The 24,995-nt window shown below is 52.2% G+C and overlaps 1 protein-coding gene across 5 annotated transcripts in view; it reads left to right on the forward strand.

The window, feature by feature from the left end:
- CNTFR (ciliary neurotrophic factor receptor) overlaps nucleotides 1–24,995 on the forward strand; it is a 210,737-nt gene that overhangs the window by 171,654 nt on the left and 14,088 nt on the right. For all 5 annotated transcript variants that reach the window (XM_051642018.1, XM_051642022.1, XM_051642019.1 and 2 more), the window contains 3 exons: nucleotides 15,350–15,467; nucleotides 16,260–16,426; nucleotides 23,990–24,153. In XM_051642018.1, coding sequence (XP_051497978.1) covers nucleotides 15,350–15,467; nucleotides 16,260–16,426; nucleotides 23,990–24,153 — 449 coding nt within the window. The remainder of the gene's footprint in view (nucleotides 1–15,349; nucleotides 15,468–16,259; nucleotides 16,427–23,989; nucleotides 24,154–24,995) is intronic.

Raw genomic sequence — 24,995 nt, forward strand, 5'->3', positions numbered from 1 at the left:
GGTTGGATGGGGCTCTGCACAGTCATTTAGATTTAACATTCTCATAAATGATGTACGTGAGGGATTTTTACCCAATGACCTTCTTGCAGGCTTGGAGCTCCTGATGCAGTACTGCCAGTGCTGCACAGCCTTCCAGCAGTGCCCCAGTGCTCTGCAGCCCCTTCAATGTGCACATTTAGACATGGAAAATGCCTAGTGGGGCAAAATTAACAGAGATGCTGTAGGAGCAGCCACAATCCAACTATCTCGGGCTGTGTAAGCCCTGCTGTCAGTGAGTCCCAGCTGGTGGTACCATGAACCTGGGGTCAGGCAGCCTCCTCAGCAGGGATATGGGTATTTCCAGCTCTCTTATAGGCCCATTTTCAGTGCTGGAATACTCTCCAGCCACACCACGTGGGTTTGGATTTCTGCTAATGCACCTAATTTCTTCATTTATTTCAATATCCCAGCAAACAAATTAAATCATTAGGTGCTTTGACCAGCTCCTTGCTTGGAATTAAATGACTCACTCCTAACCACTAGTGGTCTTCGCTGGCTTGTCCTAGAGAGGAGGTAACAGACAGTAACATTGCAGCCATGGAGCTGTGACTGAACAAGCAGCCTTGTCCCCAGACACTCTGAGGTGACTGACCCCAGTGTCCTCGTGCCACAGGCAGAGTTAGATGTGTGCATCCTATGCAGCATCCCTCTGACATGGGATATGAGGAACATGGGGACTGCTGCCACCACTTGCCCTGCTGCATGGCCCCTGCCAGCACACTGCCCTGAATTAACCCCTCTTTGAAGGACAGCAAAGCTGCTAGGAAAGCATTCAGCCTCAATTTAAACACTTCCACAGGGAGCGAATCCACTGGAACCTTTGGTAGACTCTCCCAGGGTTTAATTACCTGAGTCAAAAATATTCACCTTTTGTATTGGTTGGATCTGTGGGGCTTTGGCTGCACCTGCCTGGGTTCATGCTGGCAGATGAAGGACTGGGATGATTGGGTTGAGTACACCATCCACACCTCTGAGCCTCAGCCACCATGACATTGCACATCATGCCCATCCTGAGGGATGATGGCATTTAATAGGCATCATGTTTACAAAATTAGTGCATCTTCTAACACAAGGGCATTGGCTACACTCCCTGTAGAGCCTTGCAACAGTCATATATTCCGTGCAGAAGAAAGGCTTGAATACCAGCAGGTGATTTGCCCTCCCTATGTGCCTGTCTATCCCCATCAACCACAGCAAGAGTGTGAAGACAGCCTCCTTGGACCAGCTACCTCCCTTACAGGTGTTTAAAGATGGATAAAGGCAACCCTGAGAGCATCAGCCCAGCCCTTTGAAGAGGTGAATCCACGCAGGTTTCCATGGCTTTCCTGCGTGGAAAGCCACCTTCCCCAGGCGTGGCTCCTATTGGGCTGTCCTGATCCCACTGGCATCCCTCTCAACTGCCAGGAGGGCAGGATCTGCCCTGCAGTCCTCCATCATTGGGGAAAGGCACCTGAAAGGGATAGCTGGGTTGAACAAGCATAAGCTTCTGCATGATTGAGCAGAAACAGGTTCAGAGCCAAAGTGGTCAGGGTAGGGGCATTTCAGGAAAGCCACATAGGGAAAGGTCTCTTCAGGCACAGGAGCTGCAGACAGGTCCTGGTTATTTCCCAGGCATGATCCCCATGGGAACACCATTAGCATCCCCCTGTATAACACCACTGTCACTAACACCTCTGGACTGTGAGCAGTGCAGGGTCTCTAGTGGCTTTGTTATCCCAGCAGCCACTCCAGCACTGTGCACAGCCTTGTCCCCATGTGTCAGTGCACAGGAGCTAAGCCTACACCTTGAGTTTTCTAAATCCTGCCTTTTTTCACGCCTTGAGAGTCATCCTGCATCTCAGGAGGTTTTTTGCTGTGCTGGAGCCAACATCCCCATTTGGGTACAAAGCCCTACCCAGTTCAGGCCAGTTTCTCCCATCTCTAGTTCTTTGGGATTTCAGGTGGCTTTTCTTCCCAAAATCTATTGGTAGAGTTGCTTTTTAATAGCATGTATGTGATGTGGAGTGGGATAGACCACTCTGGCTCTGGCTGGCACGTTATAAATCTCAGCAGAAAAAAAAATATTGCAGAGTGCCAGTAGGGTGGGGGGTGAAAAAAAGCAGAAGGAAGAGACCATTTTCCCAGAGCCCAAAGCAGGCAGGGGTGGGGAGCGGGAAAGGCAGGGTCATACGACTTGCCGGGGCAGAGTGTGCAGTTGTTTATACTGGAAATGAGTTTCTGTTTATTGCAAGCTATGGTGGGGAGACCACAAAGTGAATGTAAAATGAAAATGGGAAGGGTGTGGGGAAAGTCAGGGGAGGGGGAGAGGGTGCCTTTGACAAACTCCAGAAGTCACGTCCAGTAATAAATCAAGCCGGGATCCGTCCCGGGATACAGGACCCAGAACATCTGCTTGGGCTGCAGGGAAGCCAGGCGAGTGAGGAGGGCTCTCCAACCCTGCCTGGGGCTGGCCTGGGGGCCAGGGGCTTGGGCAGCTGAGCCAGCCTTGGGTGCTGGGCCTGGCAATGCTCACATGCAGGCAGAGGTGCATTGAGCACCTGGGTTCGCAGGACGTATGGGGAGATGCCTGCAGGGCCGAGAAATTTAGGAGGGATCATCCATCAGCCTCTTCATCCTCAGTGGCCATCCCTTGGCTGCTCCATCTCTCTATTTCTTTGGCTATAAGGCAGCACAGGATGGTTTTCTCCCATTTGTCACTTCTCCCAAGCTTTGCAGCAAATACCACATTGGAAATCAATGCCTGCAACATCTCAGAGCTGGAGCATGGCATAGGTGCCACTGGGCAGGGTGGCAGGGAGGTCCCTTGCCCTCTCACGGGGCAGCAGGAATTACTGTGTTAATTGAGCTGTTGGTGAAAGCAGGGACAAATCTCCTGATAACCCCACTGGGGCCAGCATTGCATCCTTTCTTGGTACAGGCTTTAAAGGTATTAAGTGTTAAGGATTTTGGTTTGACATCTGAATCCAGCTGTGTTGTTGTGAGAAGCCCTTGCAGACTCTAGACCAACCTCTCGTAGATAATCTATTGCCATGGCCTTTGTGCTTCAGAAGGGGTGACAGATGTTTGTTTTGCAGATTTAAGCATCCCCCTCCTCTTCCTCCTTTTCTTTTCCCCTTCCTTGGAAAATGGATCCTATTAACTGCTGCAGATGACACAACACGTGCCAATACATTTGCAACCCATTTGGCTCACAGAAAGCACTGAGTTCAAGCTACAAACTTCCCCAAGGGCCCAAGTAAAATATTGGGATGGGGAGGAGAAACAAAGACCATGCATCTGCCCTCCAGGTCCTTGCCCATTTCTTGTCTTTACACCCCATATTTGTGCAGAAAGCAGAGGAGACAGTAACTGAGATGCAAGTGTGAGCTATGACCTCAGAAGTAGTTTGTATTTCATTATGCCAGGCCGTGGGTGAGCTCCTCTGCCATAATGCCATGGGTGCTGCTATGGGAACTGCTCTCCAAAAATGCCTGTGAACAACTTTCTGGTCACGGGGCAGGTACCGAGCTGTGCCTCCAGGATCTCCCTATTGTAGACAAAACTCCAAATCCTCCTATACTAGATCATGGGCAAGTTCATCCCCATGTCACTGCTGGAAAGGTCAGAAACTTTGGCAGCATCATGGCACTTCGCCACTTACACCAGGCATGTTTCCGTTTCCCTGATAGCACATGTACCATAGGACAAACCTGGATGCAATGGCATCAACCCAGCCAGAGCTGCTTTCTCTGCACCAGGAGAGGATGTAAAGGTATCCAAGTAGCACAAGACTGCCTGCCGTCTGTTCTTCTGCATCATATTCTTGCAGCTCTCATCTTCAGCTAAGCCTCTGCTCTCAAACCTGTCCCCACTGTCACCTCAGAATGATGCTAAGCTGTCTGCATGTATTGATGGGAAAGGTGTCCCTGTTGCAGAAGGCATTTGCAGTGCAGGCAGCAGCAGTGTGCTCACAGTCCATGGCAGGGCAGTGAGGATCATCTGAGCCAGGACAGCACAGCATCCTTCTGCTGCTGGCAAGGTTCAGACCATGGGGCTTGCTCTTCTACAATTTTCTGTGCAACACTTCAGAGAGCACAACAAATCCTTCATTTACTCTAAAAACATTTACCTCTAAAGCTGTAGCGTGTTTTTCCCCCTGTCGCTGTGAAGTCATGCTTCAGGTCTGCTGAAATCCTGTAAATTACCTCCTGAAATCCCCTGGAGCCCCTGTGACAGTTTATTGAAAGTCAAGGATGGTTTGGCCTTGGAGGGAGTGAGGAAGGCAGGGGAAGGAAGCAACCCTGGGCTTCCCTGCCAAACTCCTGGATCTTGGGTTGAGCTTCTTGCAGAGACCACAGTGCAGCCAGGAATCAGTCCCAGCCTACTGGTGGGCTGTCTGGGCACTGGGCTCTCCTCTCTCCTCTGTCCCAGATCTCTTGAGGGTCTCTGCTATGTTGGGCAGTATCTCTGCATGCACAGTGTGGTGCCTCCCCTAAAGAAGAAGCAGTGACACAGTCACCTGGGCCCAGTGCCTGCCCTGGCATCATGCCCCTCTCTCCCTGCCCACAAGAGTTTTGGGGACCTCTGGGTGACAGCTCATCCCCCAGCCATGGTGCTTGGCATTTGCAGGAGGGCTGCCCCCCCTGGGGAGCTCTGTGCTGGGGGTTCCCACCAGCCCTTGGGAAACAGTTAAAATATTTATAACAATATTTTTAAAATAACAACTGCTTGTTATTTGTGCTTTGTTGGAAGCAAATCAGAGGATGTGTGAGAAACTGTTGTCCTCCTCGAGGAGGCACAGGCTGTGCCTGGTTGTTGCTGCTGGGGCAGGGCAATGCTGCTCTCACCACTGCTCTGGTGCCAATGCACTCAGGAAAAGTGTGCTTGCTTCTGGGGGTTTTGTTATTAAAAGGCCATCAAGAAATTACAGGGAGTCCAGAAGAAAATTGATTAAAGGATTAGAAGATAGCATATGACCTAAAGGGGAGATTAAGGGAATTTAGTGAGGTGCTCACTGCAGAGCGAAGCAAAGAGGAGCAGGGAGGGCAGAAAATGAAAACAACCTTGCAAAGATTTTACAGGTGATGATCAGAGTGGGTGAAAACAGCCACTGTGAGTAATAGAGTCAGTTTGTACTTCACGCTTCGTTTTCCAGATTGTGGGATCCCACATGAGTGGGAAGGGGCTGCCTGAGCCACCCAGGCTGTTTGATCTGCCCTGGCCCTGCATGCCAGGAGCATCCCGAGGAGTTTCTTCACTGCCACTTGTGGGGACTTAAGTGTTGAGCCAGGATTTGAAGAAGATGAGCATTGTTTTCATGAAGCAAAGGGCCTTGTTTTAGTTCCATTTTTTTACAGGTGGGCTCCCCAGTTGAAGAAGCACAGGAATATACTGGAAAGAGTCCAACGGAGGGCTACAAGGATAATTAAGGGACTGGAATGTCTGTCATATGAGGAAAGGCTGAGAGACCAGGGGCTCTTCAGTCTGGAGAAGAGAATACTAAGAGGGAACCTTATTAGTATCTATAAATATCTGAAGGGTGGATGTCAGGAATGGGCCAGTCTTTTTTCAGTGGTGCCCTGTAATAGGATATGGGGAAACAGCCCCAAGCTACAACACAGGAAGTTCCGCCTCAACATGAGGAAAAACTTGTTTACTGTGAGGGTAATGGAGCAATGGGACAGGCTGCCCAGAGAGGTCGTGGAGTCTCCTTCTCTGGAGACTTTAAAGACCCACCGGGACACATTCCTGTGTGGTCTTCCCTAGGTGTTCCTGCTACAGCAGGGGGTTGGACTTGATGATCTTCAGAGGTCCCTTCCAACCCCTATGATTTTATGATTCTATGAATAATGGGACCTCCCATCAAGTCAGCTGAGTTAAGTATGCAGCTACTACTTCCAAGTGCAGTGAAGTCTGGAGTTGTGTGATTTATCCCAAGGACCTCAGTGCCCTAAGAACAGAACGAGGCCAGGGCCTGATTCAAGCCTGAAGATAAAAAAGACACTTGTAAAGACAGCAGTGGTGTCAACTAGTGTTGTTAGCCAAGCTGGTATCTCAGCCCACCTTTTCCAGAAATGCCAAACTCCTCTGGGTTTCATCCCTTTGCGTGAGCTGCAGAGACTGATGCTCTGAAGAAGGGCTCCCTCCTCCTTCCTGCTTCCACCCCAGGGTACCAGCAGCACAGGCGAGGATTTAGGCTTGAGCTGGGCACCTCCTGCTGTTAGTGACTTGCCTAAATGTTATTTTCTCAAAGCTAGAGAGTAGGCAGGTAAGGACTGGTGTGGAGACATCTTTTCCTGGGACAAATTAAGCATCTTCCCTCATACGTGTCATTAATGAGCTAGCAGCATCCCTGAGCAATCTGAAGTGTACCAGCAACCAGAGCCATCCCCTGGGGTGTCGTTTCAACCCCGTCCCCACCGGAGTCCAGTGCTGTGATTTTCCAGGGTATATTATGGAGAAGCACATGTGGGATGGGCCAGGTGACTTCACATGGATTCAGTGTGGGAACAGCATGGAAAGAAGCCCTATGAGGCTCCTTCTGGTCCTTTGTCAGCTCTCTACAGCCAACTCTGGTATCTCTCAGAGGACCTCTGGGTCTAGCTCACCCATTTTCATAAGATGTCTGCAGCTTTTTTCCCTGCAGGACTGTGCCAGTGACACAAAGGTGGGCAAAGCCACCAGCATTGCAAGGACAAAGGCTCTTGCACATAAAGGCCCGCGTGATCCCTGGGGGTGAAGAGCAGGCACAAGCTGCAGAAAAGCCCCATGGGGCAGCGTGGCATTGACCGGGAGAGCAGTGGTGTGCGACAGAAAGGTAGAAGGTGTGAGTTGGTGGCCAGAGGATGCAGAGTCTGCACGAGCAAACCTGGATGCAATCCGCATGTTGGAACACTCAAGGATGAGGAAATGGCTCCACTGCCTGTGCAGGCAACCCATGTATAGGTAGGGTACCTGCACACAGGTGCCCACTTTCACTGTCCCCACTGAATCCAAAGCGGAGTAGCCAGTGTAGGCTTGAGGACACTATGGACTCTGCTTTGTGAGAGGGTGGGAGCATGGCCTGCAGCATTTCCTCTGTTGAAATGTAGGAGAAAAGAGGAGGCAGTGGTTTCTCATAAATGCTGGAGGAAAGCAGCTTTCCTTGCTAAAGCTGGCACTGGTGGAACAAGAACATGGGTGGGAGCTATGTCCGGTTAGTAACTACTCCTATCAGCTCCTCTTCCTGCCCAGGCAGGAGCAGAGAAGCCCAGAAGTAATGCTTTGTCTTATCTGGAGAGTCAGAAATCTCTTACTCCTTCCTCTCCCTTCTACATGGAGTGAGAGACTCTGCTGCCCACAGCTGCTCCCTTGCCAGAGTGGTGCAGAGGGCACCCTGGGGAAGAGCAGAGCAGAGCAGAGCAGAGCAGGTAAGGTATCCTGGCTACATCTCAAGAGGGATGAGGAGAGAAAAGGCATTTTTTGAGAGCTGCTGGCTATTAGAAACAGCCCACACTCCCCCGGTGGGAGTGATGGCTGGTAATATTCGTGGCTAGCTTGTTGCTCAGTACATGACAAAGAGCTTGTAGCTTCCCCCCAGAGGCTCCTCCTGGATAAATATACAATTTCCAGGAGTTCTGGTGGGACAGCTTTACTGAGGATACACGGCTGCTGATGGTCCCAGTTGTGTCTGAGTGCACCTGGTATTTTCCCTGTCTTCTCTATCTGGAGAGGCTGGGAGAGTGAATTGTTTTCTTGCAGCCTTTAAGTAAGGTGATGGAGGGGGCAGGGGCATTGTGTGGGGTAGATTGTGCAAGGGGTTTTGTGCCTGGACCTGGGAAAAGAGGAACGGGATGCCAGGTGCCCTTCTGCAAGGTCCACAAGCACTGAGGCATGGGGCTGCCATGGCAGAGACCCTCAGGTTCCCCAGTACCTTCCAGGGAACCCTTGGCAGCACCCCAGGTACCCCTGGACAGCTGAGCTGAGGAAGGCACTGCCCTCCTGGACAGTAGACAAGGGATGTTCCCTCTTTCTGGCTGGCTGCTTTTCCAGCTGAGTTCCTGGAGGTGATTTCCAGGGCTCTGCACATATTTGGGCTCCAGGGCTGTGTGTCCCTCACAGCTGGTGTGGCCTGATACCATGCATGGCAGAAAATAACTCTATGGAGCAGTTTTGGTCTGTTCTGATGAAGCTTTTTATTGAGGAGAGCCAAGGGAGGCAGCTTCTCCTCTCTGGAGATTGGGGCTGTGATGTGCTCCTGTATGTACTGACCTGCTTGTTGGGGTCAGGAGCAGATGCTGGGGGACCTATGTGAGAAGCATTTTCCCCCTGTATTGCCTTGACATGATGCATCCAGCGCCATGTTGAGGAGAGGGATCCCCATGAAGCAGTAACTATTTTGTCAGGGACTGGAAAACCCCATGCAATTCATGCCCTACATCCTTCCTGGCTGTTTTAAGACAGGTTAGGCTCCGCGTTTGGGTGGGAGCTGTGGGGGGCATCAAGCTCTGCTCCCCACACCCCAGTGCTGGAAATCCCCCTGTCTGTGCTGAGAAAGCAAAGAGGGTATTAGCCCCCTGCTATCCCCACAGAGCCTGCAGACCCTTCCCTGCTGGCTGGGCACGGCAGCCTGGGACCCCAGGATGCTCCAGCCCCAAGCTGCAGGCAGGGATGCACTCTGCATCCCCAGAGCCTCCCTTAGCTCCGTCTGCCAGCAACTTCCCCTGGGAGCCACACCTTCCCTCACCCCAAACTGCTCTTCAGGTCTCCAGGAGCTGGACGGGGGCCCGGCACTCTCAATCCCAGAGCAGCCAGTAACGAGGTTTGGTCATTACTGCCCGGGGCTATGTGCGAACCAGTGACCTGGCTCTGAAATGGTTTATGTTACATGCAAATCCCCTCGCAGAGGTGTTGGGGGAGGAAAGCCGGCCTCGCCGTGAACTCCCCGTGCTGGAGAGCAAACCCCAGCCTTGCCAAGGGTTTCCCGTGCCCGGGGCGCTGGCCGAGCCGCCGCATCCCGCCTGCAGGGTGTACCCCTACCCCGGGATGCAGCCCCCGGCACCGCGGGGCCAGCATCGCTCCGGGCCCGGCCCTGCTACCGTCATACACAAAACAATAATCAGCTGCCGTAACGACGGACGTGGAGTAGCTGAGCTGGCTTCCCTGCTGTTGTGCCGGCTCCAAGTAGAAACAGCTGCATTTGGTTTGGTTGAATGTTTTATTTACTCCCAATTATCCCAGATAACGGTTTTGCTTTCTTTTGTTCAATATTTAATACTGTTTTGGAGCAAAGCTGCTCTTCGGCTTGTGATGGAGGATGGGGAGGTTAAGAGGGATTCTCTGCCACGATGGGGTCCCGAGTGAAGGCTGGAGGCACCCAACATCCCTGCTGTGTGGTGGTCCCTACAGTGCTCAGCCCAGCATCTCAGCCCATGGGGACAATGTCACCTGCAGGAGCACGGCTGGGTTTGGGATGCGGCTGTGCTGGTGGGAGGGGATCTCCAAGGACCTGTGTGGGCATTGCTCTGGGGCAGCAGTGCAGCAGGGAACCTGGTGTGCAGCTGGGAGCAAGGGGTTCTGGCAGGACTGCAGGACGCCTCATGGCTTCACCTGCCTAAATCACCTTCCTACAGCATCCTGCACCTCAGGGAGCATCTCCGGAGAGGGCTGCCATGCCAGCCACCCACCCCACCCCATGCCAGAGTTCCCAGATCCCCTCTCCTCTTCATCTTTCCTCTCACTGCTTAAGCAGGCTTGCTTGATAATTTTTTGAAGGGTTGAGAGCTGTCAGGTTTGAAGACCACCTCTGCTGTGCCACGAATAGCACAGCCTTGAGCTGTGCAGGATGAAGCAAACTCAGGTGAGCCTGTTATCACACTGCCCTGCTGCGAGGCAGCTTTTAGGGCTAGGAGCTTGCACCATGGGGCTCTGAGCTCTCTCTGCTCTTTGAGTAATGCCTTACCCAAAAATTTACAGCCCTGCCTCTTAACACACACACACACTGAATTTTCTGCAAAGGAAATGAGAAAATCCATAGCTTGGTTTATGAGCCCTAATCAGTGTAAAACAGGGCCTTTCAGAAATTTATCTTTTGCTGAGTCCACCTTTTTCTCCGGCACCTTCTGAGGAATAAATGCTTGCTCTTGGAGACCAGACAACTTTGGTTATAGCTGCAGGTGCCCCTGGCCCTTTTCAAAAGTTCCTGGTGAGGTGCTGGAATGTGAAGGTGTTAGAGCTGGGCTAGACTCTGGCTTGAATGTGGGCATCTCTGTGTTTAGCTGGGATGGCTCACACTCTAGAGGGGTGCATCTTCAGGATCTAATATCAAGGGGGAGGAATGTCCCCCTGAAAATGTCTGTTGCTAAGGTTGGTGTGGCTTAGGTGACTGGAAGAGACCTAAACTCTGGCTGCCATCACTTGCCTCAGGTTGGCCAGTAGGTTAGTGAAGAACGAGACCATATTGCCTTAAGATTCTGCATCCCTGGGCTCTTTAATTCTCTCTCACATAAAATTTTCTCTCTATTTTTTTTTTTAAAAAAAAACAACCCTCACTTAATCCTTTTTGAATAAGTGGCAGTTTATAAATATGGTGTTCCCAGAGTGCAGCAGCACAACAGAGGAGAGCATCACCTGCCCCCAAATTGACCCTCTGCTATCCTCTGCATTCCTTCTCATCCTCCCCTTATCCAAGAGCAGCCTGGACAAGGGATAACAGCAAAATTGAAGCTTCACCTCCTTCACTTTATCTGTCAACAAAACACAGCTGTATCCAAATATCTGGGGCAGTGGAAGGGACTATCTCCAGCCACAGCCATGTTGCACTCCAGCACAGCAGGTGGGTGCTCCCCTGGTCTTCTGGGCAGTATAAATATGACTTATTCATCAATTGTGTTCTTTGTTGTGTCTTACCAGCCTGCTGTAAACAGACAATTTTAGAAAAACTGTGTTAGATAAATAATACATTGTGCTTGCAGCCAGTGTGTGCTTCACAAAAGGACCTAGTTAGGTGTGTGCACAGACATGTGGGGTGTGCTGCTCTAGTGCACATGAGCCCACATGCTTGGGACTGGCATCTTATGCCTAGGTGGATCCCTCCTGTGCCCTCCAACCTCTGCAGCTTTGCTTTCAATCACCTTTCAGTTACAGTACCTTTTTACTTACTGACACATACCCACCACTTGCAAGGTCATGGCTGTGGTGCAAAAAAAAAAAAAGTCAGTGGGTAAGGATGTGGAGGGCATGTCAGGCACAGGCAAGAAAGAGATGGGGCAGCAATCCTGCCATGGACACTGGGGAGAGGCAGGGACACTAACAGTGACCGTCAGGTGGCCAAACAACATCAGTGCTGGGGTGGTTGTCCAGCATGAGAGTAGCATGGGGGTTCTACACCACGGCTGTAGCTCTGGCACAAGTACATACTCCTGTCATGGACCTTGCAGGCTTTGCTGGCCAGAGACCAGGATGATGAGTTATACAAGTGACCCTACAAGCATGCTGTAGGGTTGGTGACCCCATGAGCATGCTCTAGGGCTGGTAACCCCCAGCAGTCTGGCACCTGGATGTGTCCTGAGTGCACCAGAAGAAATACCTCCTACAAAAGTGTTTGAGAGGCTTCCTAAAACTTTAATTGGTACTATTTTTTGTATCCCTCCACCTGCGGAGCAAGACATCTTTAGTACATTCAGCCCTCAACAGGAGAGGAAAATTACAACTGGTCCATTTCAGAAACCTCTAAAAATGACCTAAAATAACTATTCTATATATAAAAGTGCCACAATTTTAACATCCATTATCTCATGACCTAGCAGGGCTAGAAAAAGCTAGTGTAGATCATTTTTAGTGGTTTCTAAAATGGATTGGTCACACTTCACCCCTGCACAGTGGGACTCATGGTACAAGGACAACTAGGCTTTGAGATGGGGAGAGACTCAAAAATACATGTCTGTGCTGATGCATCCAGAGCTGTTTCATCCCTGAGGACCACTTGTCGTGCCCTCCTCATCTGAGCAGAGATGCTGGAGCTGATCAAGCGGCAGCTATTTCCAACAAGCTAGAGAGACAGAGGTCAAGTGGATGCAAATCTTGGGGAACCGTGTGGTGGGAAGGCCCACCTGGTCCCTGCCACCAGTCCTCTGTGGAGTCTGCAGAGAAGATGAGCCTGGCACCAGCTGCCACAGCTTGGAATTTTGCTGAAGCATCACACACCTTGCAAGCAGCCTGTCCAGGAGGGTTGTGCCGGGCCCTGGCTCATCCTTTCATCCCCTTGCCGCAGGCTCTCGTAGCAAGGCTGGTCGCAGCCCAAACCATTAGGGAGTCACCACAGCTGGGCATTAAACACACTGGGTTTGAAGAGAGGCCATCAGCAGAGCGCGTGGGAGAAGTGGCTTCCTTCCATCTGAGAGGTTAATAGACAGATTAGAGAGGGCAGGCGCTGTTTGCAGAGAAAGGAGAGGAGCTCTGCCTTTTACGCAGTTCAGCAGCTGCATGAGGCGATGGGGAAGCAAATATTTGCCAGAATTAGGGAGGCTGCTTGCAGGCTCGTGAGGAGAAGTGCCAGTGGAGGGGCAACATGTTGCTCGGGCTGTTTTCAGAATTGGGTAGGGGCTTAGAGCTGGTCATTGGCTGAGGAAGATGGGGGAGGGTGGACAGGACACCCCGCACCCAGAGGCACTGCTCAAAGCCTCAGGGCAGAAAAAGCCTTTAATGCTCCCTTGATGGCTTTGTTTTCCTCTGCTGCCTCTCTTGCTCTCTCCATCGGCCTGACGGGCTGGCCCATCTCCAAAGACAGCATTACGGAGCGCCGGATCGATTGGAGCCTGCAATTTTATTTGCTCTCTTTAAGAGCCTTTGATGGGCAGGATGAGCTGTGCTGGCGAGCGCCTTTCCTGGGAGAGGAGGGGAGAGGAACAAGGTTGCAAGCCACCATCTCCCACAGGAAGATGGGGACTCTGCCACCAGCTTGGAGAGGACACTGTGGCAGGGTGGGCAAAGACAGACCTCCCCAGACACCATGGCAGCTGAGAAGGGGCTTGCAGCCCTCTCCTCTGTGGTGTCTGGTAATCATGGTCACAGTCACCCTCATGGGTGTCATGGTCACAGCCCTGAGTGGCACATCACAGTGGTACTGTGATCTGCTATGGGGTGGATTTTCTGCCCGCCAAGGTGGAAAGTGGAGCAATTGTGTAGCATCCCTTCCCTGTGGCTCTGAAACTGGTGGCTCTTTGAAGAGATGGAGGTGGCAGAAGTGACCCCATGAAACAGCTTTTCCCTTGCTGGGGCAGGACAGGCTTCATGCAGCAGCTTCCCTTCAGCTGCAGCGAATTGAGGATGCTGCATGGGCACCAAGGTGGCAGAGCTATGAGGGTCATTTTGTCCGCCTTCCACAGGCTCTCCTTACACCTCTGGCTTGCTAAAAGGCACCAGAAGATGAAAGGTGGAGGATGCTGTGGGCCAGAGGCTAGCTGTTACTTTTGGGTCCCCAGTAATGGAGCAGAGGACATCTTCAAGACATTCTAAGTTGCAAAAATGTGGCATCTTCAAAGGCTGCTGCAGAGTGAGGATGGAAGCAGGAGGCAGTTCAGGCAGCCCTCTTCTCCCAGCAAAACAGACCTGGAGGCATGAGCCCACTCCAGCCTCCTCCGTGGAGGAACTAGCACAGATCACCAAGAACCAGATCCGGTGTAATACTGGAGACAACAGAGATGTCTCAGTTCCTCGGATGGACTAATTGCGACTCAGTAGCAGCACAGTGTCTGGGACCGTGGAGGTAGGGCAGAGCCTCCTGGTCCGGCAGGGCCCCTGGAGGACCTTTGGGAGGCTCATTGAAGCCCCGGGTGGCTCCTGGTGTCTTGCAGCTGAGCGCAAGGGACCCTCGGCAGCATTTCCCATTATCCTCCCACTTCCACGCCGTATTTCCAGCCCCAGCCCGGTTCGCGGGGGGCCAGGCGGGTGTTGTTAAGCCCACACTGCCACCACGCGGTCGCTCGCACCCTAAAGGCTGTCTCTAAATACCCTGCATTCTTTCGCCCCTCCCGAACACCTCCCGGGAGTCCCCAGCCGCCCCCTGCCCCTTCTTTTCCCCCCTCCGAAGGATGATGCTGCCCGGCGTTCGCTCCCGCCTCACCTCGGAGCAGCTGCGCGGCAGGGAAGGGGTTAAGGAGCCGGGGAGGAGGAGGATAAGGATGGAGCTGTAGCAGGGATCAGGCCTTTGCCTCTGGCCTTGCGATTAGCTGCTCTGTTTTGCTTCGCAGGGTCTGCTTGAATAATTTAGCTGGGAGGCTCATTAACCAGGTTCTGGCCTTCGTCTGCCGGCTAAAGGCTGAAATAGCCATTAGGAGGAGCACACGCTGGGGACCAGCACAGCCTCCCCTCCCTGCCGGCACCCTCCTCTCCCTCTCCCTCTCCCTCTCCCTCTCCCTCTCCCTCTCCCTCTCCCTCTCCCTCTCCCTCTCCCTCTCCCTCTCCTGCTCTCTTTCCCTCTCGCCCTCCCTCTCCCTCTCCCTCCTCTCCTGCTGCCTGCTCCCACTGCTCTTGGCTCTCTTGCCATCTGCCTGCTCTGTCTCCAGCCCTGCTCCAGAGCTGCTGGAACACATGCAAGCCCCGAGTCTCAGTTTCCCCTCTGTGGACTGCAGCAAGGTGCTGCAGCTGAAGCTCATGGCACAGCCCCTACCCCCCTCCCCGAAAGTTTTTCCAGCAAAACCCATTGTTATTTTCTTCCCATGGGCTCAATGGTGCAGCATCAGGCCAGGATCCCAGCCACCCACCCTGGCAGTCCATGCTCATGGCAAATGGGCTGAGTTGTCCCTGTCTGGAGTGCACAGTCTGGCTGTGGTTTCCCACCAGGGCCCTGCTGTGCCCCTGGATGCCCACAGCTGCACAGAGGAAAGTCATGCCCAAGTGTGTTACATACTCAAGGCATGGGCTGTACATGAGCAGACAGACCTCCAAGAGGCCAGCATCTCTGCAGGGCTGCACATCACACAGGGGATTTGCACAGACCTGGCTGGTTGGGGTGTCCTGTTTTGCACTGATGTCTTGACATCCTCCTGGTGCTGCCAGCTTCCCTGGTGCAGTGAGCACACCCTTAGCCATCTCGCTGCAGCCTTTCCTTCTCTGTCATGGCATGCAGAGGAGTGTTAGGTTGGTTAGGTCTCATGGAGGACCCCAGCACCAGACATAGGACCAAAGCCTTCAGAGGTTTTGATCAGCTGATAAACACAGACCAGGCTATCACAGCAAACTGTGTCACTCTACCTGAGCTGGCAACAGTTGAGGGTGGAGGGACATCCCTTTGTACAGGACCCGGTGCTAGCCTCACCTCAATGGGTAATTGCTCTTTCTCTTTCCCTGGCAGCCCCCCCCAAGGAGCCACTGCTGATGTGCAGGTCCAACAACTACCCAAAGGGTTTCTACTGCAGCTGGCACCTGCCCACCCCCACCTACATCCCCAACTCCTTCAACATCTCTGTCATGTAAGTGCCCAGCAGGGAATGGTGCAGCAAGACTTTTTGTCCCTGCCTCCTGGAGCAGGTCCCAAGCAGTGCCCTGAAGTGTCTGGGCAACAGGTCTGACCTGTGCTGAGCATATGGGATAAGTGGCCCAAAAATGGTCCTGGGGACAATGCACCAGGTAGATACAAACTGGATGCTTGGCGCTGGGGCTTTGTCCCAAGAAAGTTCCAGTTTTCCCAGAGGGGAGCGGGAAATTCCCCAATTCCCTGGCCCCTTTTCCAAGCCCCCCAGGTCTATCCTCTCTGCACCACTTGTCCACTGTGGAGGTTGTGCCTGCTGTTTTTTGGTGCATTTGGCACAGCCATGGTCCCTTCTACTGTATGCTGGCTGTGTCCCTCACCTAGAACTAGCCATGGCAGGGCATCGTCTCCCACCCTGTGCCCAATACTTGGCACAGCCCTTATACAGGCTGATGCCATGCATTAGCTTCTGGGGTCCCTGTCACCAGGAGAAAGGAGAAACAGTTCCTGTTTCAGAAGGCACAGAGTTCAACGCCAAGCCCAGCAGGGTGTCATGCTCTCTTTGGGACCAATGTTAGGATATTCACTCGTGTCTCTGTGTGGGATTAGGATAAGATGTCACACACATCAGCCTGCAAAATTCCCCAGTGGGAGGAAATTATCCCTTTGGCTGTGGAAGGGGCAGGTGCACAGGGGGATATAGCACTGCTCCTTCTGCCTCCAGTGGCATGGGTGCATCCCCACCCCAAGCACTGCCCTGTAAGTAACAGCTCTTTTTGCCCCTGCTTTCCAGACACGGCACGAGAGAGATGGTCTGCGAGAAGGATATCTTTCCCAAAAACAGATGTCACATCAGATACCTCCAGCTCTTCTCGACGGTGAAGTACAAGGTGACTCTGACAGTCACGAATGCTCTGGGCAAAAACTCCACCACTCTCACCTTTGACGAGTTCGCCATAGGTAACTTCCGCGGCACCAACTGGCCTCTCCAAGAGGGTGTTGGGGTTGGCGTGCTCTGCTTGGGCCAGGGAAGGGGCAGGCTCTCCAAGTGGAGCCTCTGCCTATCCATGCATGAGATGGAACCAGGGTCTGAGCCACACTGTCATGGTTCTCGTGCCTGTCCTGATTCTTCTGGCCCTGCTGTAAGTGGTGCCAGCACCTGAGCATCCTTAGGCAACTAGACAGGATGCCCACAGGCAGCCTTTGTGCCGGTCCCATCAGTGGCCTAGTGCCATGTCTGGGCCCAACACCAGTGGTCCAGGTCTCCCCTGTTTGCTGAGCTCTGTACTTGGCAGCTGAGGAAGTGGCTGCATGAACCCAGGAGGAAGGGTGCAGAAGCACAGGGATCAGGATCAAAGGCAGATGAATGGACGTAATCCTCCCAGCATGTCAGCCATGGACTTCACAGAGGGCTGTAAAGCTGGTGTGGTCCAAAGGGCATTGCCCTTCTTGGTCCTCTGAGTATGCCTAAAAGAGAAGCTTGCTGCTTGTGCTGGAAACAAAGTGGTGTGAGATAGGATTGGAAGATAAATTAAAATGTCCCACCCTCTTGCCCTCATCCCTAGGCAGGATAAAGCCCTCCTGAAATCATCCTCCACCAGCCCTTACCTAACATGCTCCTAAAATCACTGTTCCTCCTTCTGCACCTCTTCAGTGCCCCATTCAGGCAGTGGATACTGTACAATGTGGGACAGGGAGCAGTGAGCCCTGGGGGCCAAGGTGTCCCTGCTGCAGAGATGCTCCCCAGCCATGTCCAGACCCATGGTGTGGATGCTTCTCCAACTGTGAAGGACAAGCATGGACCAGGCAATTCAGTGCCAGGCATGGCAAAGCATGGAGCTGGGCACAGTGCTTTTGCCACCAGCCAAAGACAGATTACAGATGGTGCAGAGACAAAACTATCCATCCTAAAAGAACAGGAAAGATGGGAGAGAACCGAGTTCAGGAACACTTCAAAATACAATTTGCTGGTTACATGTGGCAATTACTGGACCAGAAAAACAAATAAATGAATCATTGCAGTGCAGCCAGCAGTTAGTCTTTGCCTTCAATGTGCTGCATGTGCCAGTCCCAAGCAGCTGAAAGTGCCAGCATACAAGAAGAGGAGCTCCACTGCTATCTCAGATTTTCTCTTTCTACCCCAAATCCTGGAAAACATCAAGCAAGAAACAAGGTGCCAGCTTTGAGAAGAGTGAGAAAATTATTTTGGACCAGGGACTGTCCTGCTTTGTCCCTGTAGCCACCATCCATATCCAAAGCTTGTATTTGTGGATTCATTGTGAACGTTGATAGCAAGGCAAGGAGCTTAGCAGGGAAGCAGTGGAGTTTCAGTTGCTCTAGTGCCTTTAAATGGAAATTACTGTGTTTATGGAAGATACACTCCTTAAAAATGAAGGTAACCTCCAGCCTAGGGGGCCCAGGGCAGCAATTAAGCTGCATTTTCTGAGTTCCTTGCGTTCCCTCCTGCAGGAGTTCAGGGCATTGTCCTGTAACATCTGCATCCCACCCCATGACCTGCCTGGATTCCCAAACATCTGGTCCTCCATCCAGCACACAAGGGTAACACCCCTGGGAAGCACACCCAGCTGCAAGTCCCGGGCACCTCAGCACCAGCAGAAGCCAGATCCAGCCTAGAGATTTGAACTCTGCCTGAGTTGGAGGAGCAGTGAACAGAGGCCAGCATTGCCCTGCCATTAGCAGATCTGTGCAGGGTGCTAACCACATCCTGGTGGTTTTGATGGGAGGTGAGACCCCTGGCATCAATAGGCAGACACACTACAACCCTCTGGGATTACACTTGAGGAAGGTATGATGGGCTGGTGCAGATGAGAAGGGCTGTGTCCTGCACCCCAGAGCCAACCCACTCCCATAAACACTTCACTATCTTGTGACCTTGAAATCTCCACGTTCCATAGAGCTGTGGAATTCTCCTCCTCAGGATTTGGTACAGCCACTGTGCAAAAGAAACATAGGCATGTTGGTGATTGAGTGCTCAAGCGCTCGACAGGCTTAGCAGAGTCATTACAGCATGAACTCAGCTGCCACCCATCAACAACCTACCCTGAATGGAGCTTCTCCTTGCACTGTCACTGTGTTTCCAATTAAAACAAGTGCACTGTGTTAGTGTATTGGGCCAGGCAATTTGGTTGCCAGCTCTCCTTGCAAAAGCTTCTGCATTTCAGTGTATGTTCTGGCTGTCTTCTCTGTGCCTGCAAGCCTAGGGCCATGTCCCAGCAAGGTGGGTGCTGGCAGTGCTGGATCTAGCACCCACTAGGTTCCCTGCAGATCTCTACCAGTGTCAGCTGGCCCGAGACTCATCTTGGAAGTTGTGCTGGGTTTTGCTCTTCTAGATGGCAGGGTGAAAAACCCATGGCTGAGGATAAAGCCATTGCATCTGCTCATTGGAAAATGCTGCGTGGGAGCATTGCCACAAGTGCACACATCCTGCTAATATGGAGAGATGGTGTCAGCCAGTGACTGCAAGGTGCTTCTTGTAAAATCCCAGAGATGGGGATGTCAGACCCTGTCTTGTGTTTTCCACTTAGCCTAGAGAAACCCATCACACCTTCTGCATAAAGGTTAAACCCCAGGCGTGAAGCCCTGACCTTATGCTCTGCTGGGGATGGAGCAGCCTGGAGCCAGTGCAAGAGCCAGCAGCATTCCCTGATGGTGCCAGCTGAGCCGGGAGCAGATCCACTGCTGAGTCAGATCCTCCCACCCAGCTTGGGCAAGCACAAAAAAGCCCCTGGGAAGGAGTGACGTCCTTTGGTTTTGATTCCTTTTTTCGTTGTCCCTTTCTGGAGCCCTAAGCAGAAAATCCCTTCCTCAGCCTCTCAGAAGATGGCTCTAATCAAGTGGAAAATGACTGGTACCTTCTTTTGCTGTCCCAAGCCCATGCCTTGCTGGCGGTCGTGCCGTGTGTGTTATTAGCAGCCAGATGTCAGGGATCTCTCTGCATTTCCATTTTCTATGATGGCTGGGAGAGGTTTTCCAGCTCTCTGGCCCCCATCTCTCATCAGTAGGAGATCCAGGCTGCCTTCCTCCTTGTCTCACTCCTGGAGATTGTTTTCATAATTGCATCATCTGCAAAGGTATCAGTGTTAATAAAAGTGAGGGTGGGGAGGGCAAGGCTCTGCAAAGCCCTGCAAATGTCAAGGCCCCAGCCCAAGGCAAGAGGAGGTGGGAAAGGAGGTGGAGAAGCTGGAGAGGAGAGGGCTTGAGGGCAGAGAAAGGTGCCAGGGAGGAGTGAGGTAGTGTGTCAGGAGCTGTGCACCTCCCTCGTGGTGACTGGTACAGAGTGGGGACATTTATGTCCCTCCAGGACACAAGCCACCTTCCTCACTTATGTTTCAGCCCAAGAGCCAGGTGGCCAGCATATGCATCCTCTAGGAAAGCACAGATGTCACTGCCTCACAGCAGCACCTGCATCGCGCCCCGGCGCCTTTCTCCTTGTGTGGGCCTGGGGCAAATTAGTATCATAGAATCATAGAATCCTAGGGGTTGGAAGGGACCTCGAAAGATCATCTAGTCCAACCCCCCCCCCTGCCAGAGCAGGGTCACCTAGAGTACATCACACAGGAAGGCGTCCAGGCGGGTTTTGAATGTCTCCAGAGAAGGAGACTCCACAACCTCTCTGGGCAGCCTGTTCCAGTGCTCTGTCACTCTCACAGTAAAAAAATTTTAGTAGGAGAAGGTGCACAGCTTTAAAAGGATGCAAAACAGCCTTGGACAGGGCCTTGCAGGCATAGGTGCATTCCCCAAACTCACCACCCATCCCTTGTGTGAGCTTGGGAAGACTGTGATCCTCCCAGATCCGCCCTGGGGTGGTGAATCCGTGGAGCATCTCGGATGGGCTGCGTGAGGACAAACATGGATGAATCCATACAAAACTCAGAATCTCTGAACATGGGTATACAGTTCCCTAGGCAGAAGGTCAGTTCAATTCATACTACTTAGGGAGGCAGAATTAAATTACCTAGACTGACATTTGGCTAAGACATGGAGTTTAATATCCCTCTGCTTGTGGAAAATGCCAGGGGATATTTAACAGCCGCAAGGGATCCATTTTAGCACTCGTTGGAGAGACAAGATGGGTGACAAGCCCCTCCATGCTGCCAGATCTCAGCTGCCTTTCTGAACCACAGGCTTTGTTTCAGGATGTGTCCAACAGCAGCCAGGGATGATGGACAGTCAGAGACTCGTCGTTAAGCACGAGTGTGCAGGTCTATTAGGAAAAGCTTCTCACCACAAGTCTCCTTGCACGCCAAGCCCTCGCTTGGATGCACCAGCCGAAAACCAAGTGGGAAGAGCTGTGAGCTGCTTCCTGGCCACGTCCCCTTCCCAAGGAATGTCTGGAGATGCTCCCTTAGCTCATGGGATAATATTACATCTGGTTTTGTAGCCGCTTAACCAGTACTCAGCCTAATGCCCATTGTTCATTATTATTATTACTATTATTGTTTTTATTATGTTACTGCCTGCTGGCCCTTGCTGAAGACAGGGCTCTATTATGCTGACTGATGTATACAGCCTGACAGCCCCTGCCTCACCATGTGCAGGCTAAATGGAGGCAGACAAAGGCTGAGGAAGGAGGAGCTCTCTTCCCCATGTGTAGAGCAGGGACCCAGGAGCCTGCAGAGGATAAAGGATTCCTTCAAGGTCACATAGAAATCAGGGAGCTGGACACAGCCCATCTTTCCTCACTCCTCAGCTGGCTCCTGTGGGACTTGTCCTGATATTTCCCATGATGAGCACAGTGAAATGAGGTCTGTCATAAGACACATAGGTCTGTCCTTGCAGGACCAGTTGCTGGAGTTGCCATCCCCTCTCTTGGGTCTTGCATCCCTGCTGCCTTGGAGAGATGTGGCAGGAACAGCTTTGGCTTTGTTTTTTCGGAGAGGCAGGCACTGCTGCTCTCTCTAGCCTCGGCAGGAGCCCCACCGACAGGAGGACACATGGGGAGATAGCAATTTCTACCAGTTTTCCCATTAACCTGCAGTGCCGTTTGAAGGCTCACTGCAGCCGGGAGCACATTCCCTTTCAATGGCTGGGCTCTGCCATGCTCTGTCAGAGCCAGAGAAGCCCTCCCCTGCGAGCCAAGGACTGTCCCAATCTGCAGGAGTGGGACTGAAGGTCACATCCCCACCAAACGAGGAGGTAACTCCCACCTCAGCATCAAGGCACCATTTTGGTTTTACTTTCTTCTAACCCACCACAGAGGCATCTCTCAGTGCCACTCAAGCACAACTGCTCTGCCCCAGCACAACTGCATTTAAGCATCCCTGTGCCATGGCTCCAGGCTGGCATGCCAAAAAGCCAGGCCAGGCTCCCTTGTGTTACCCCAGGGAATATCCCATCACATCCATCCCCAGCCTGGAGCTTTTCTTCCCATTTCCTCACTGCAGAACCACAGTTTGGAGTCATCTGCATTCGTTCAACCAGACTTTTGTTTCGCAAACCAAGCCTGCCGAGCCAGCACTGGATTTATACTTTTCCGGATGCGTTTGGACTCCAAGTCCCTGTCGATGGAAGCTGATGTCCAGCCACAGCCCAGGGATTCAAAGGGGGGAGTGGAGAAATTGCGCAGCCATCTGGAGTAGCTCAGCACGGCACAGCCCCAGAAAGTCATCCCTGCTGCTGAGGATAAAGCTGCAAATGGAAAATGGTGTCCCGTCCTGCCACAGAGAGGGTCAATGGAAGCCAGGTGGTCACACAAGGCACCCGTGGTCAGACCCATGAGTGCTTGCTCACTAGCTGCTTCCCAAGCCTCCAGGAGCATCCTCTGGGCATCAGGTGCTGTGGGCATGGAGGAAGCTGTCCAGACCACCTTATGTCCACCATGGCAGAGGGAAGGTGATGGGATGCAGGAGAGGCTGTGAGGGTGGTGATGAAGGTGATGGTGAAGGAGGACTGCAGCAGCGTGTGTGCCAGGGTGCTCAGTGGAAGGGCTGGGGAGACAGAGGTGGTGATGGGTACGTCTCGTGGGGAGTGGGGCCAGTTCTAGGTTCCATCAAGGTGGCTGGGCTGTGGCTTCATTTCAGTGCCCCCCTTTACTTCATCCGCAGCCAAAAAGCAGATTTTGAAAGCATCACAGCCAATTTTTCCTAAGAAGAGCAAACAGTGGAGGTGCAGGGAGGGTCACTTCCTGGGGACAGTCACTGTGATGCCACTATAATCCTAGAGCAGAGATGGCAGTGAATGGCAGAGACACAAAACTCCACTTGCAGCAGACTTGCCCCACATCAGTGCCTGGTCCCATACAGCTTCAAGAAGAGGGAGAGATAGCCTCCATGCATAGGGCAGAACTGCAGGCAACAGGCAAGGCTAGCGAGGGAGCAAATCACTCACCACCATCACCTCCTTCCTCCTCCAGGAAAGGCAAAGCCTCTGTGTGGACTTCACTGTCCACCCATAGCAGGTGAACCACTGGTGTTAGCATGGAGAAGAAGATCTCTGAGTGCTGGGCAGGAGCTCTGCCAGTCAGAGAGGGGCTCCCCACAGCCCCAGAATCCCTTCTTCATGCTTGAGAGTGGAGTCTCATGATGCCACCTTCACAAGCTGCTGTTCAAGGTAGCCAGAGTCAGGGGACCATTACTCAATCCAGAGGTTTTTTAGGCCAGGAGGGACCCATTGGCCTGCATGTGGACTTTGGAGGAGGTTAAAAGCCCTCCCAGGACATGAGGACTTGTCCATTGCTCTTCTTAGAGTGCATTGAGAGCCCTTGTTCAGCCCGTGCACAGCTGTGCACCCACCTCCTTCCTGGTCATGAGAAAAGGAGAAGCATGGAGGTACCCACATCTCAGTCTTTTTGTAGCTATGCTATTGCAAATTGGGAGTTTGAGCTGTCAGGAGCTCAGCGAACTCTGGGTGAGGAGCAACACTGGCTCTACAGTGGGCAATGCTGTTCATCACAGCCTGACTATGCTTTGCTCCCCCCACTCTAAAAGTAGCTGCAACTTCAAAGCACCTTGCATAACTCACAGCCAATTAATATTCAGTTGAAATACTTGTCAAGTAGCAAGAAAATATCCCTGTATGCCAAAAGCAGAGCAAGACTGAGAGACAGATAGCTGGGATAAAGGTGACCACCGCAATCCTTTGCCCTTGGCAAACAGGAGGTCCTAAAGCCAAGGGCTTTACTGCGACATTACTGTGAGGTGAGAGGGTATGAATGTGGGTCAGATTGCCAGAAATCAGAAGATGCAAAGAAAGTGCAGGATTTAGTGTGCTCCTCAGCCTGACCTAAGTAGCTCTGGGAAGGAGGGATGCTCTCTGCCTTAGCCAGGTTGTTTCCATATGTCTCCAGCACTGACACCTCCCTGGCAACGTTCATTTTGAGTCAGGACAGCCATACCACTGACCTGGATGAGAAAAGATGATTTCCATCTAATTAATTTGGGAACAGTATGCTGTGCCTCAGGCTGCTCCCCTTGGAAAACACATGGCACAAAGCCCAGCCAGTTGTGCTGAGGGGTGTAAAGATGGCACACGCAAAGTTTTACCAGCCACCCTCTTCTCTTCCAGTAAAACCAGACCCTCCGGAGAGTGTGGTGGCCAAACCTGTGCCAAATAACCCTCGGAGGCTGGAGGTGTCCTGGCAAAACCCCTCATCCTGGCCGGACCCTGAGTCTTTCCCACTCAAGTTCTTCCTGCGGTATCGGCCCCTCATCCTGGACCAGTGGCAACACGTAAGCAATGCTGAGCTGGCTGGGAGGGGAGGGAGTGGGTTGAGCTGGTGGCTGAGAACAAGCAGCACTGGGAACGAGTGGTCAGGATCCCCAAAAACTGTCTGTTTACTGCCCAGGCAACCCAGGCCCTTTTCCTCTCCTTCTCTTTCTCCCCTCCCTTCTCTCTCCCTCTGCTTTCAACTCGCATTCTGCCTACAAATGGATCTGCAGGCTCTCCCCACTCCGCATTTTCATCCATGGCCCCTATCTACTTTCCATACATATGTTCTATATAAAACCTGCCAACGAGATGTAAAAGGCATTTAAAGTATAAATGTCACCACATTTAAATGTGCCTCTGCCACATTTAGATTTTGAACTGAAGATAAAATACCGCTCGCCGTAACTCAGAGCGCAGTCACAGAGCGATTGCTGAGATGTTATCGTATTTCCTAGTTTTATTTCTTGTTTCTTTAAAAAAAAAAAAAACAAACAGCCAGTGAAATCCTTGGCAGCCCCGAGGACAGATTTCATTTGTTAGCTGCAGGAAGATAACAAAAGGGTTTGTGCTTTTTTTTTTTTTTTTTGATGGTTTTTTTTTCCCCCCCTCTGTGTGCTGCCTGCATGCTCCGCTTGTGCAGGAAAGCGATCTGCTGCTTGAGGAGAGGTGCTGTGGCACTGGCATTGCTCATCTAGCATCCTCTCTGCACTGAGCTGAGCCAGGTGAAAGATAATTAGGTGCTTTCCTCACTAAAACCTTTTACACCACCTCCCCATCCCCCTGCCCCCCTCCCCCCCCCCCCCCCCCCCCAAATGAAAATCAATCAATAAAATAGGATGCAGCACCCAGTCCCTAGGGAGCT

The sequence above is a fragment of the Apus apus genome, chromosome Z (genome assembly GCF_020740795.1).
Source record: "Apus apus isolate bApuApu2 chromosome Z, bApuApu2.pri.cur, whole genome shotgun sequence".
Lineage (NCBI taxonomy): Eukaryota > Metazoa > Chordata > Aves > Apodiformes > Apodidae > Apus > Apus apus.